The following is a 15,314-nucleotide window of genomic DNA, read 5'->3' as shown; positions in this document are numbered from 1 at the left end:
TCATTAGATAATCTTCCATATGCATCTGACTTTCTTTTCCTCCGAGCTCAGGATTAAAAACAGTTTTGTATCAGGACTTATGCTGTGTATAAGCTTTTATAATTTGTAAACACCGTAGGAATATCCTTTCATTTGTCTGATGCTGACAGTATGTTGATGAAAACTATTACTATTCTGCAAAGGGTATTGTCATACTAATGATACGGTGTCCTCAGAGCATTGATCAAAGAGCATCTTGATAGGAAAACAACACTTGCACCAAAAGGAAAGAAGGACTCTTACATTCCTGTCAGTTCCTAAAGCAGATGGTTTCTTGGAAAGTTATAACAAAATTTCAGCCTTTCTTATTTGTTGGAAAAAAAAATCCCAAAACTTCAGAACTCTGATATAGAGGCATTTTCTTAATATAATTATGTTTTCTATAAAATTATTTTTAGAAAAATAATGTAACTCAAGTACTGATACATATTTGTTTAGAGCAAGATGGGAGATACATCATCAGATTGCACTAGGGAATTTGCGATTGACATGTCCTTTCTCTACTCCGTTCACTTTTGAAGCTATTATTTTTTTCTGTCTCTCTGCTGAAAGCAGTGAGTGGTTTCACATCTGAAGTGAATAGAAGTACATTTTTCACTGGAATGAAATTCTGTTATCTCCACCACAATGTTTATAAACCTCAGATAATAAACCACCATTTTTCACGAACAGAGTCAGAGAATGGGGGTATTTTTCTTTTTCCAGGGAAAAAAGAAAAAAATGCAGTCTCAGTGATTTAGTTTGAGCACATTATTTAATCTTAAGCCTCTGGTAAATCACTCCTGGTTTAAATCAAAGGTAACATCTCTGCATTTGAACATGTCCAGCCTAGAAAGGGAATTCCTTTTTGTGGCTGCTGAAAAGCCCCACCCGGACCTGTTAATCAGGATGATCAAAGCACCTTACTCCTGGTTAAATAGTTTTCAAGAGTAAACAACAGCATTGTACCCTACATGACTTCTGATCATAGACTCAATAGGGGACTCCCAGCAGAAGGAGTGCTCACAGTCTCTATATTAACATATAAAAAGCCCTTTCTGGAGGGGTATGTCTTAAAAATCCATCCATTGCTGGGGAACAGCCACCCACCTACTTAGTTAAGACTCTTTCTGTTAACACAGAGAGAGGTCTTTCAGTGTCCATGCCTGCCAACGCAGGCTTCCAACCTCCATCTCCCAAGTGCTTTGAGAGAGCCATAACCATTACCCAGCCTGGGAAAGGATATACAACATTTGCAAGCAGAGCTTGGGTTAAATGCCCTGTAAGAGTTGCCATGTTCCTTTTAGTTTTATAGTTCTTCTCTGTCAGGAAAGGAGCAATGATTATTTACCTCTTTTCCAGGGCTGCAGCTTTAACATATAATAAATCCAGAGGTTTGTCCTTTTAGAACAGCAAAAATGTGTTAATTTTCACTTCTATGTGATTCATGGACTTTATGATTAATACTGTGTAAACAAAACCAAAATCTGAAAGTCCTACAGTAAATGATTGAACAACGTTTCTTGCAAGTATGCTTCAGTGGGGTTACTTACCTAGAGGTGTAGTGAAGCTGCAATCATACAAAACTCAGAGAAAAAAATAAAAGCTGAGCTACAGAAAAGCAGAGATTATTGAAGTCAATATGCTACACTGTATAGTGATGCCATAAATCATATTTAGACAAGATACAATTAATTTTATGGGTTTTTTTCCTAGTCGTCTTTTACATTTTACTTCCCATTCTTCTCAGATTTAATTTTAAGGTCATTTTTTTCTAAATTAAATAGCCTGTGCTTGATATTGAAATGTGATTTGACAATAACATAGCAGTGAAACTTTAAAGACAAATTATGAAGAATCACCTTTTTTACTTTTTACAAAAAGATTCATTAAAATTCACCACTGATAAGTGTCAAAGGATACTGATCCACTGATGCTTCCCTGAAACTTTTTGAATTAAGGAAGGAGAAGGAGTAAAATAGGTTTATTACAACCTTTTTGAAACAGAAGAGAATTCAATTATCATCTTCATTGTCCATTGCTACAGAGGCAGCAGTCCTTAATCCTATTTATTAGCTCTGAAAGATATCATCATGGAATTTGGCTGCTAGTATAGGAGATTATATATTTATATATTTATGTATTTATCCTTTTCAGAATAACTATTCTTCCACATGGGAGCCTGCGAATCCTTAATGCTTCCAAGTCTGATGAAGGACGGTACTCATGCCAAGGTGTAAATGTATTTGGATCTGCAGAAATCATTGCATCAGTATCTGTTAAAGGTATGAAAAACTACTTTAATGATAATGATGATCTCTCCTTACCAACATTTCATTATTGCTTAAAATCCCCAGCCAACCGTACAACAGCATTGTACAGGCAGAATAAAAAGTATTTTTAACAAGCTAGGGGGGCCTAACCTTCATCTGATCAAATATCCTATTCCAGCATCAGACTGCAAACCCCACCTAATGTCTCACAGCTATATGTCAGAAGAATTAGTATATATAGTAAATCACCCAGGTTATAAATAATTCTATATGTAAAAGAATCAATATCCTTTTTAACATATTTTAGCTTTGGGAACTCACCCCTACCTCTTCCTGCATGGGAACAAATATAAGGATTAAAGCAATAATCGTATCAATATAAATCTAAGGAAAGGTAGTTCCTTAGAGCAGTGATAAAAAACAAATCAGTGAGTTGCAGTCAATTTCTAAACCACATTTTTGACATTTTTCAGATGAATTCTTACACAATCAGAATTTTTGGGTTTAGGTGTTCAAGTCTTTTGACTTCATTTTTCAAGCTGCTTCCTATATTTAGTGTGCCTGGAAGCACCTTTTTCTATTTTAAGTAACAAAACTGAGATCTTCATGCAATCAATCACAAAACAATCACAAAATTCCAGGTGCTTGTTCTAAGTCTCATAAAATCAATTAATTAACGCATCTCAAAATTCCTATAGGTTGTTGTTTAGGATCCTGCCTTACTGCTTCCATGAAACTGGCTGTACCTTCCGTTCACCACTGCTATGTGTGCATTATGAATATATTTCAGTATTTGACACTATGTATTTGAAACAAACAGTAAATGTAAGCTCTTAGTAGACTAAGCAGAACTGAATCATACTATTCTTGCCTTGCACTATAACTAGACTTCCATCTAAATGTTCCTAATCCATCTATATTTCAAGAACCTACAAGAATAGAGCTGACTCCCAAGAAGATAGAGTTAACGGTTGGAGAAAGCATTGTCCTCAGTTGCAAAGCCCTTCATGATAGCACACTAGATGTCACTTTCTATTGGACACTCAATGGGCAACCGATTGACTTTGAAAAAGAAGGTGGACACTTTGAAAGCATCAAGGCAGTAAGTGACCATGTGTTTGATATCCGTGTGCAGTGAACTGGTAGAAAGTTGCATGCTTTTACATGTCTCCCATTTACCAAATTCTGACCAAATTGAAATATCACTGGTTTCATTAATGGTTGGAAAGAAATATTAGCTGGAGGAGGTGCAAACTACAGGTCACTAGAATTACTGCAAGTAGTTTTAATCAAGAAGATGTTGAATGTAAAGTTATACATCCTATTATTAGTGAGGCATCTGATGATCTTTGTGGGGAAACAGAAAGTAGTTTGAATGTAATTCTCCTTACTTGGAGTCTTCTGCTGATTTTAATATAGAAAGAATGCTGCTATAAGCATTGATGTCTTTCTCACAGATAAAACAGCTGTTGGAATGCCTTCAACTCCCAATGCTTTTACTTGCCTAGTACATATTTTAATATCTGAATAGCAAAGAGTATACTTTATTTTCCAACTGCCCTGCATGAGGTGAGTTCTAGCTGTGTAGTCATTATTTAGGTCAATAAGAATCATATGGAAAAAATAGGCATACCAACTTCAAATATTACCCCTTGATTCAAAAACAATTTAATATGACCAGATAGTATGATAAAGTAATTCAGCTTTGGTTGTTGAATGTAAAATGGTTTGAACTTTTCTTAGTAGAAAGAAATCTCGTAATGTGAACAGGTTTGAGATAGAATCTACAGTCATTTAACCAATCTTCCCACTAATGAAATGTAAATCAAATGTTCATGCGATGTTAACAGAAAAAAATGAACCTCACAAAGGTCAGGAAATTTTAAAAGTTAATGTATCTAATATGAGTACAATGTAGTGAAGGTAACTTAGCATTAAAAACCTTGTCAGCTGCAGTCAATTTATTCTTCTGCTTACCTTTATGGAAGTCATACTATTGTTTTTTTAATTTAGTTTTACTTCATCAAGTTTTCAATTGAAAAACATTATTAAGGTATATCTTAGTGTGAAGGTTCTTTGCATACTTATCTTCATCTGAGGAAGTCCAATACTCAAAATCCATCACTAAATATATAGGAAGGAAACCTATCATTCTTTTTTTGGGTTTGGTGTGGTTTGTTTTGGTTTGGTTTGGGTTTTTTGCAAGGATAAAACATTCTTTGATTCAAGAAAACATGATTATAATTTAACTTCAAGTCATTTCCCAAAATTTGGAATCTGAAGTGTGTTACATGGTTCTTCCTTCAGTGCATTTCAGCATCTTCTGTGCCGAAGAGAATTTTTAATCACTAGGAAAAATCCTTGGGCTGGGAAATTTCCAAAGTAATTAATTTTTCCTATCAAAGTAAAACTAATGTCATTTCATTTGTTTCATCAAAACAAGACTTTGTAGATCTTTCTTTCATTAATTTCATTTCTACAAGAGAAAGCCCTCAAACTGATAGAAGTAAGACTCATTCAAAGTAAGAACCCAGTAGATGACATTCTAGGACTATTTTCAGACAAATATTCATGCAAAACTCACTGAAATTACTGATTGGTTTTATTGTCCTGATATGTCATTGTCATTGTTACAACTAAAATTTTGCCAAAACCTAGTAGATTTAACCAGCTATTTTCATATGGGTTTATGACTTCCTTCTCACTGTATTGCTAAAGAGCCACTGCTACTTTACTAAGTGAAAATGGTATTAACCACTCATGACAGAGTCAATGCTCAATGTCTAAATGACTAAGTGGATTTAAAAAAAAAAAGTTATTAAGTAAAAATACGGCATCTTTCTTTTAAGAGGCACACAGAAATTTTTCTTTTTTCCTAAAATACATTTTTTTACAAATAGCAAACTTCAGCTGAAAATAAAATCAGGCTGAAGAGAAGGCATTGCATATTTTACAAAATATTACAAAATTATATCCTACCTCATCACTGTTAGACCAAGTGTTGAAATAGTGAAATACTGTGCAACTCTAAAGAAATACCAAAATGAAGCATAAGACCGTGATATTTTTAGACTAGACTAGCTTCATTTGCCTTTACAAGATTGCTCATACAAGAGATGGTCAGGCCATGCTAAATTTACGTGCACTCCTAACTCATTTAAATGTCAAGACATTTCTTTTCTGGTTTTCACTCTAAAGAGAGAATGAAAGGGTAGGCTTGGATAAGCTGGAAGCAGGCTAAAAATACATATTAACATGTTACAGGCAGGATGGGGGGAACACTCCTTTTCAGAACAGAGTTAACAAAACATGACCCTGTTAGAACAATCCTCGGTGAAGTTTTATGAATGCTGTTGGAAACATAACATGACACATCCTTCTCCCTCTTTGAAAGTAGCAGTTAAAATATATGTAGATTTCCATTCACGAAAAGGCATATCTTGATTTTTGCGTTGTCCCAAAATAAAGATGAATCAGTTGAGAGATGCAAGTCTCAAAAGTAGCAATTGTGGCATTACAGGATTTATTTTTTTTTTGGACACAAAAACTCTATAATTCCCATAACTACTCATTTGTGGACTGTTGTCAATTGTATCTCTTTATCATTTCTGTTAACCACATAAGTGTGTGAAATTAATCACAAGGATGAAAATGTATTTCTTTATTAAAACCTAAAGCATGACCAAGTACTAAGGGAAAGCAAGATAAAATGAAACTCTTCTGTTTTTCCAATCATGTAATCTCCTTTAACCTACCCAATTTCAAAAGTGATACACAATGTGATAAAGACACAGGTTTAAGAATGCAGAAAAAAGGAACTTGAAGAAAATTTGAAATCTCATAGAATTCCATCTATATCCCTTATTTTGCATTTCTGGATGAAATATTTTTTAAATTGCATGAGTTGATCCTAAACAAAATGCTTTTTAATGCAGTACACTTAAGAAAAATAATATCCCTTCTGTTCATGAAGTTACAGAGTTATGCATCTGTTTTGTTCTGTATGCACTGACACTTCATCAGATAAAAAAATGTTCAGGTTTCTTTGGGTTTTGTTTGAAAGCCTGACAAATTGAACATTATTTGAATGGGTTTTGTTAATAACAAAGCCATTGTCAACCTTTCACCACTGGTTGCTTTGCTCATACTTGCACTGTGGGACACCCAGTGTTAAGTATGATGAACATTCTGATGCTTAATGCAGTGTTATAAAAGCTATTGTCAAAGTAACATTTATTTGGGCTGTAGATAAATTTCCACTTGCTAAAATTGCATGCTCCCCAGCAATTGCAATTAAAAAGAAAAGCTCCCCCTAATAATACATATTGCTTTGCTTGTTTTTAAATTACATCTGTAGCCTTTTTACAAAAAGAAAAAAAAAAGTGTTATCATTTTTCATACTGAGAACTAATTTTTATACAAATTGAAGGAGTTTTTGCTGTTATTTACTGAGCTATCAAGGATTTAGTACCTGTAGCAATTTAGGTACTTCAGGGACTTGCCTGTCAAGAGGATGAGTGTGGAAAGGATGTCAAGTTGAACAAAGCTGTGCATGAGAGGGGTATTAAGGAAAAGAGGCTGAACTCCACTGGAATGACAGCTGCAGACTGCACTCTATGAAAGGAAAACATCCCAAAGGTTCTGTGTGCTTAATTGCACAATACGCTTTGTAGCAGAACAATAATGCAAGGGACTACATATGCCCAGAATCTCTTGGCACTCAAAAAGTCTTGCTTTGTCTACGAAAAGGCTTGATAACATTTTAGGTTCTGTGAGGGGCAGTTTTGCATGGAAGCCTGAATTACCATGATTTCATTTTAGCAACAGTGAGTACTTGAGCACAGAAAATATAGACCTGCTTGCTTTTATTAGGGTAACTTTGACTTTCTCTCCATTATGCCAAATCCAGAAGTCCTGTTGGAAATTCTATTCAGTATTTTCTTTTCTAAGAGCTCCCCTAAATTAATTTTGTCCTATAGGTATCCCTTTTCTAGCTTAAGACATCTGATTTTGTGAGTAGGTTTTCATCCAGCTATCATCATTCCAACTCTGTCTTTGAAAGCCGATACTGTTTTTATGGCAGCCAAGAAAAATGATTTATTGTGGTTGTCCATAGATTGGTAAGCAGCAGCATTGCTCTTAGCGTCCCTCACCTTCACCTGCATGAGTACCTTTCAGACCAAGGAAAGTGATTTACTCTCAATATCTTCTTGGTCTTTGATCTTAACTGAAACTGCCACCATGGGAAGTAATAAGCACAACTTGTCATGTTATATTTTACAATGGTCATTTGTTCACATGGAAGTGAATTAAAATCTACTGTTTCACTTAGAAAAGGCCAGTAGATACAGACCAGTCAGTAGCTTAACTACTGTCTAGCACTGGAGATTTCAATCTGATATCCTAGAATCTGTGAGAGAGCATAACTTTTCACCTTTCCTTACATTTCCAAGTATCTCCTTAGCTTGTTGCAGTACTTTGATCGTGTTTTAGAAGTTAAGATTAAAATTTCCTAAGCAATTTCTAACTAGGCAGCACTAAGTTCTACACGACATGGAATCAATTAAAACAGCAGGCTGTTAATAATAATGTCTTTACTCTTTATTGGACATAAATCTAAACAAGGCTAATTAAATAGGTGTTTTATTTAACACCCTCCTTCCTCTCCACACTGAGGAAAACAGCAGTAGTCAAAAGTCTCGTAGAAGATGTGTGCTTTTCTGTTCAGGGTAAGGCTGCTATATCAACCTCGTTTCTATCAATTTGCTTCATTGTTTTTCACAATACTTCCCTGCAGATGGAAGAGGCTGAACATAGCCATCACTGTCAGCTGAAATCTCCAGATATTTCAGCCCTATGTTCATTACCAGGTTTTGCCAATTTGCACGCTACAGCAGTTAAATATTTGAGTAATCAGAAGCAGTTTCAAAAAAAAAAAAAAAAAAAAAAAAAATATTCTCTTTTGGTAACACAGATTTTTTTAAAAATATGGAAGGTACAAAATGGAATAAGGATTTCTAGTCAAAAAACTTTGAAACGTGTGTGTTATGACTAGTAACTACAAACCAAAACCTGAACACAAAGAAGGGTGTGGCCACAGCCTAATAATGTACTTTACCATAGGTTGCTTCCAGGATATAAACAGTCCCAGTGAACTGATTGAATTTATAGACATACCTGCACACTGCATTAGAATGGGACATGCTGGACATTTTCCAGAATCAAAATTGTACATAAAACTGGTGTACTCAAGTGCTTGTGGCTTTGGCTATGAATAGAGAGCAAGGGAGAGCGATGATATGTAATACCTCCTCTACTTAATTTTACTTTGGAGGAGGGAGATAGATGAGCATTTTGGAAAATCTCTTAACATTCCTGAATACCAATTACTATAAAAAAAAATTATTTCTTTTTATACCAGTTTATGCTATTAAGCTATTTTCTACCTTTCATTGTTTACAAGAAGCATTCTAAACAAAAAAATCTTGGGATAAATAAAAGATATTTCATGACAATCCATTTTTTCCTGTTTACTTGCAGCTGATGGATCATTTAACTGCTTGGCACAGTGTTAATCTGGGTAATAACAGCACAGCCAATTGTTTGAACGCCTGATCAATATCTGCCTTCCTCATGCTAAGGCCTTCCATTTGCAGCCCAGCTGTCCATTTTTCACTTGCAGCATTTCAACCTTTCTCCTGGGCTGTTGTAGCAGTGTTTCTCCCTTGCAGTTCTTATACTGCTGATCTGCTGGTTTAGTTCTCGTGGCCTTGCACCTGCAAACCCCAGTCGTGTTGCTATGATGGGGTCTCATGGAACAAAACTGCCACTGGCCCGAAACTAATGAAATTTAGGATTTCATTAATGAAATCCTAATTACGTGTCTGCTTTTCATTCTTCCTGTTTTAGTGTCTTCTCAAAATGGCATGTGTCCCAGATGAGTTTTGCTTTCATTTCTGCCATCATCACCCATCCCTGTCACCAAATCATATGTGTAGCTTGATGATCTCTTTTTGCCTCTTATTGCGTCTTTGAACAGGGCACAGGTACCACATATTATTCAGTCTTTTCTTCCTTTTTTTCTTCTGGTAATAACAACTCAGGTACAGAACATTCATTCAGTAACATGAGTGTAGTGGGCCTCTCTGTCCTGAAGCTTGCCATTTCATATCCCATCTTTCTTCCCATTCCTTCTCATTTTCAGTAATTTTTCTGTTTTCTTTAATCCATAGATTTCACAAAACTACTCCAGTACATGACATACTACCTGACATCTGATACTCATTTAATTTCATCTCTTCCTCTGCCTTCTCTCAATAAAATGAATCAAAAAGTCATTTGCAGCAATTCAAGTTGCACTTTAAAGTCCTCTCTATCCACTCCCAACACCCCAGAGCTCCCTGGCATCTGTTCCCAACAACCAGTGCTCACTCAAACCAAATGTTTTCATTATTCTTGCATTCTGTATGCAAAGTGCTCAAAAATGCTGCTGCTGGAAGGGCCCACATATCCCCTGGATAATTCTGATGGATCCACAAGCTTGAAAACCTTGAAAACCATCTTACTTCTTATAGATGGGGAAAATGCAACTGGTGCACTGCCAGGTATCCCTCAGTGAACCTGTGTCAGCCTGGATACTACCATTATTATAGTACCACATACCATTAATCACAATAAAAATGATAATAAAAATTTCATCTTCTTTGTTCCAAATGTGCTTATATGATTAAAAGACAGAACTCAGAATATAATTTTCCATTATCACTATATCAACAGAGAGATCAGATTAAATACTTGCAATTTGTAAACATCATAAAGAGTAAACAGGGAAGTGGTTGATGGGTTCAAACCTGAGAATTTGCATAAAATGGCACTTAAATTGTCCTAAATGTATTATGAACAGAAGTTGGCTTGAAGCCAGCAATCCATCATAATGCACGTAGAAATTGTCAGCATAATTTAAAAGAACTTTATTGCATTGCAGATTTTCACTTAATGGTACAAAGATAACATTTCTATGAGATTATTCTGTAATATCATTAGTTTGCTTCAGATAAATTCACCAAAAATCAACTCCATTGCTAATCAAATATGTCAAACAATCAAGATCCTAAGTGTAAAATCTTTTTTCAATTTAATCTGACTGAATTTCATTAACAAAGGCTATTTTGCTAAATAAAATTATGTATGAGTCAGAAGTTAACCTAACTAACTTGTGTGTTATCTGTAAAAACACTCTTGTATTTTAAATAATCATTTAAGATGAATAAGATAGCATCAACAGTCCAGGTCATTCATGTTTAGGATCAAATCTCAGTCACATCTAATTAGTGACCATTGCATTACTGTTATCAGTTTATATGGAATATGACCTTACAAAATGTTTAGGTACTTTTCAAGCTTTCAACCTCCCAAGCATTCTCTTCTGTATAGAAACCACTTTGTAGGAAAACATCTTCACCTCGCATTATCAAGAGATTTAAATAATAGCTAGCAAGCCTCAGTAAACCCCTGTGGTCATAGTAAAGGAGTAACTCAAACACGCCTTAGGCTTTCATCATAAAAGTTTTCCTGCAGTGGCAGTCAGTGTTTGCCCATTCTTTTTTTTTTTTTTCGCATTGATTTAAGCTTTTGTTGAATCATGATCATTTATAATAGTCTCAGTACCCTTTTTAGACATACTCTTCCTCAGCAGAGAGACAATTTGCACTGCATGTTGTCCAGGTTGAGTTCCCAAGCTGAATCCTCTGTACAATAATAGGCAGCCTTTCTAGACCCCAGGTCTTTGCAGTGCAGAAGCTGGGAGCTGCAAGTCACTGCATCATCTCTTGACTACTCAGTATTTTGAACTCCCTTGCCTTTTTGTCCTTCTTTCCAAGATAAATCAGAGCTACATTCACAGAACTGCAGTTGGAGTGTGGAAGTATGACGATCAATGTGGGAAATGAGCAGAATTAGATTAATGAAAGCTAGGATTGATATGATTTAAGGCTCCTAGGTTTCATATATATTTTCCACGTATAATCCTGTAGTTTGAACATGTGTGGTGAACTGTGTAATAATCAAACCAATGTTTAATTCTTCCATGGAAGAGGTAGAGGGAGTAAACAAGAGACTTAATAGATGATAAGAAAGTGCACTCTGGTGTAACTGTGAGCTCCATTTCAAATGCTAGCAGATTATAGATTGTTCTTGTGCAAAGACTTCAAAAGAAAAGGTTGGATACTGAATGAACCACCTTGGTTTAGAGATAAAAACTCAGTAAATGAATGGACAGATTAACAGGGAGGTTTCCTAGCAACTGGATAAAGATAATGAACTCAATCTCACAGGAAGAATAAGTGTAATTCTCTTCACTTGAAGAACCGTATGTAAAAGTTACTCTACTCCTAAGCAAGTCACAATCTCTTAGGATTTATGAAATGGAAAGGAAAAAATCCACATACAATTTCCTCTCTGTGGGGATGTGGGATGGCTGAAGAAGTATTAACTCACTAACAGTAAAGTCTCTGCAAGTTAGCTTCACGCCCCCCCCCCCCCCATAAATGCCCACCACTAGGGCAATGGGTGCAAAAGACAAATGCAACAAGGTGATTCTCACTGAGCGAAGTATGCATAATATATGCCTCTTGGAACCTTTTTAAATTTGGGGAAGTATCTCCACATCAAAAGCAAATGCTATGTATAGGTGGCACCGATTCTTGTGAAACACCTTACAAGTAAAGCTAATTAGATACATTGCAGGCACTGCTATGACCTCAATAACTTTCCATGATGGAGCAGAGAGAACAATAGATTGACACATCACTCAGAACTGGAGCCACCCCGAACCAGATGAATAAGATACGCAGGAGCATAATATGAATTAGACAATAATTTGTTGTCCTAGAGAGAACCATTAGTCATGACAGATAGCATTGATAGCTGTATTATTATTTATTCACTGCTTAATGAAGACCAGCAGTGTGTTCAGTGTTACAGTAAGTCCATAGCTGATGCTGGCCTTGAAGGTTACATTTAGGTTTCCTTAAAATCACTAGAAGTTGGCTGTTAAACCTGTTTTGTGTTCGTGTTGTTTTGTTTTAAGACTGAGCTTCAGTAAATTACAAGATATATTCCACACAGAAGTTTATACTGAACAAATATAAATACTTTTGATACTTTGCTAAATGGGTAATACATGATATTCAGAGCACCCAGGAATATAGATTTTCCTAATAAAATGCTACTTGGAAATAGTGCAGTTACTGCAAAATGTGCCCTGTCAGAGAAGAACATAAAATCAGTGGAATAAAAACCAGCTTTTAAAAATGTACACTTAAGGAACTTGAAATTTATATGTAAACACCTCTTATTTCAACTTTGAATGACATTGGGACCACATAGTTGCTGATACACCAGGCTTTTAGTCTAGATGAGAGATCTTTCTACACTGATTGCATCCATGTCACCGAGTTTTTGTCTTCCCCAAAGGGGAGGGCATGCTTCTGCTGAAGCATTATGTCTTTTTTCACTGAGAGAAGACTAAAAGTGAAAGGCAAAGTTTCTGACCTTAGATACTTTTCTTAGTGGAGTGTCTGCTGCATTCCTGCTTAGCAGTTGGGTTTTTTTTAAAACCAACAATTGCTCAAGTTTAAGCAGCAGCTGCAATGACATGATGTGGAGATTTTCTTAAGACCTGGAAGACCAGCAGATCAATTTAACACCCCAGGCCCTGTTGTGGCCTTGATCCTCTCATTACAGCATAAACTGATCAACAAAATGATTTGTCTTCTAAGACCTCGAAGAGTCTGTAAAATTAATAAAGACCACTTTATAAATACCACTGAACAGCAAATAATATGGTAATTTTTAGAGGTCCAGGTCAAACATAGCTCCAACTTATCTAAATGGCAGCTAAAATGTCTTGTTTCCCATGATCAGAAATCTCATGTATGAGCATATATCCATTTGTATTAAACACAGTGAGATTAATTTATTTCCACTCACACATCCTAAGCAATGCTGGCTGCACATCCTGTTATGCTGTAATAAATGCGTTTCATAGGGATCTGTTGTACTGCACTGCTCTCCACTTTCATCAATGATTCTTTCAATTGCTGCTTGTCTGCCCAGTTACACAGGTGTACAGATGAAATGCATATATTTTTCCTGATAAGAATATTAGGATTCACACAGTCATGAACCCTCTTGAAGGTAGAGTGACAGCCAAGATTTTTAACAGTTCCTGAGCAATGAAACCAGACAGTTGCTATCCATTATGCTTTTCCTCCCACTTAACAACAAAACACACATTAAATGTAAATTACCCTCGAGAAAGGACAAATGTGGACTGATTCTGGTCTTATCCTTTTAATAGCTGAGGCTTTGTACCAGAATTCCTAATCATCATGTTTCAAAGGCTAGTAAATGCTGCAATGCTACACAACTACAAAAAAACTTGTATCCTGAAGTTGACTCCTGATAAGAGTGTGTGCTCTTCTTTTGCATTTAGAAATGTAAAGTACTCAGATATTGTTTTCCACGGGTGTGATTTCTGATATGCCAGAGCAAGAATATAGGAATTTCACTATACCCTGATTGGTCCAAGTATCTTCCCTCCAACAACATCATTAACAAGGCCACTTCAGAAGGCAAAACACGACCTTTGGATTCACACTTTTAGGTCCAAAGATGCAATGGATCAAGTCTTTTAGATCTTGACACATTCCCTTTGGTCTCAGTGGCCCCCTTGATGTCCCACCTGTCTTTTCTTTCTTTGCATCTGAATATGCTTCAGTGAAGATTTTGCATTAGTGCTACATTGAATATTACGATAAATTCAGTTCCAAAGATACAAATGAAGAGAAGATTGGCTGAAGAAGGCATGCCAAGATGTGATGAAAAGAAATTCTTCTGCCTTAGAAAGAAAAAAAACTATAGAAGACTGGATCTTGGAACCAATCCTATTTCATCTTGTCTTTGTTGACCTTGGCATAAGAGATAGAAGTATGCAAATGACAGTTGTATGGTAGGAAATTGGACGTATTACCAGTACAACAGATGATGAAAATAACACATGGGAACAGACAAGAAATGTAATACTTTAAAGAAGGTCATGCATATATGGACGACTGGTTATAAAGTGGGAGCGCATAATTTGCAAATGATTAAGAAGCATAAAGATTTGAGTTTATCTACCTGAGCACAGAATAAGTATGTGCCAAAAAAACCCAAAGGCAAATATGAATTTAGGTGACGTCAGTGACATACATCCAGCACTGCTTGAGAAGTATCAACTTGTAGAAGCATTTAAAGAATTTATTTTGAATGCAGTTTACAATTCTACTTATTCAGGATCAAAATGACTCAAATTACAGCTACTGCACAAGAATATTAGTATACAGAGAAAGACTGCCAATCTTTGCTTGGTTAGTAAAATGAATAAAAATAGATAGATACATACATAGATAGATAGATCTGAGAAGGGAAATGCCTATACTCAATGAATGTTTCTTAAAGTGAAATACCTACAAGATGCATATAAACACTTGTATGTAATATATAACCTACAGTAATTTGTATTATACTATATGAGCTATGTAGTAATCAAGTATTAATATGTAACATATAAAATGCAATGTAGGTTATATGGTAAATATAATTAAATATATAAATATATAACATCATATGTCATATTTTATTATCTTTATTACACTATACCAGATTATATTATACTATACACTGCACATTATATATTTTATAGATATTTTAAATATATATATAGTGTTATATAAGCTTTAGATAATATAACAGTGAATAGTGGAATAATATAATAGTGGTTTATATAATACAATGTTATTTATAATATATTGTTATATATTATAAATTGTATTTTATTTCTTTTGTAACTATTAAAAATATGCATTATATATCATAGTTTGTGTATTATATATTCCATAATTATATTCAAAAATATTAATTATGTGGAATCCATAATATAATGTTATGCAGACTCTACATTTATGCTGAAAAAACTTAACA

General features: G+C 35.1%; 1 protein-coding gene across 6 annotated transcripts in view; it reads left to right on the top strand.

Moving 5' to 3' along the window:
• CNTN5 (contactin 5) overlaps window positions 1-15,314 on the top strand; it is a 642,678-nt gene that overhangs the window by 575,157 nt on the left and 52,207 nt on the right. For all 6 annotated transcript variants that reach the window (XM_030475688.1, XM_030475690.1, XM_030475689.1 and 3 more), the window contains 2 exons: window positions 2,176-2,303; window positions 3,218-3,393. In XM_030475688.1, coding sequence (XP_030331548.1) covers window positions 2,176-2,303; window positions 3,218-3,393 — 304 coding nt within the window. The remainder of the gene's footprint in view (window positions 1-2,175; window positions 2,304-3,217; window positions 3,394-15,314) is intronic.

The sequence above is a fragment of the Strigops habroptila genome, chromosome 2, assembly GCF_004027225.2.
Source record: "Strigops habroptila isolate Jane chromosome 2, bStrHab1.2.pri, whole genome shotgun sequence".
Lineage (NCBI taxonomy): Eukaryota > Metazoa > Chordata > Aves > Psittaciformes > Psittacidae > Strigops > Strigops habroptila.
Note: the sequence above shows the minus strand (reverse complement) of the source record. Positions and strands in the feature narration are given on the sequence as shown.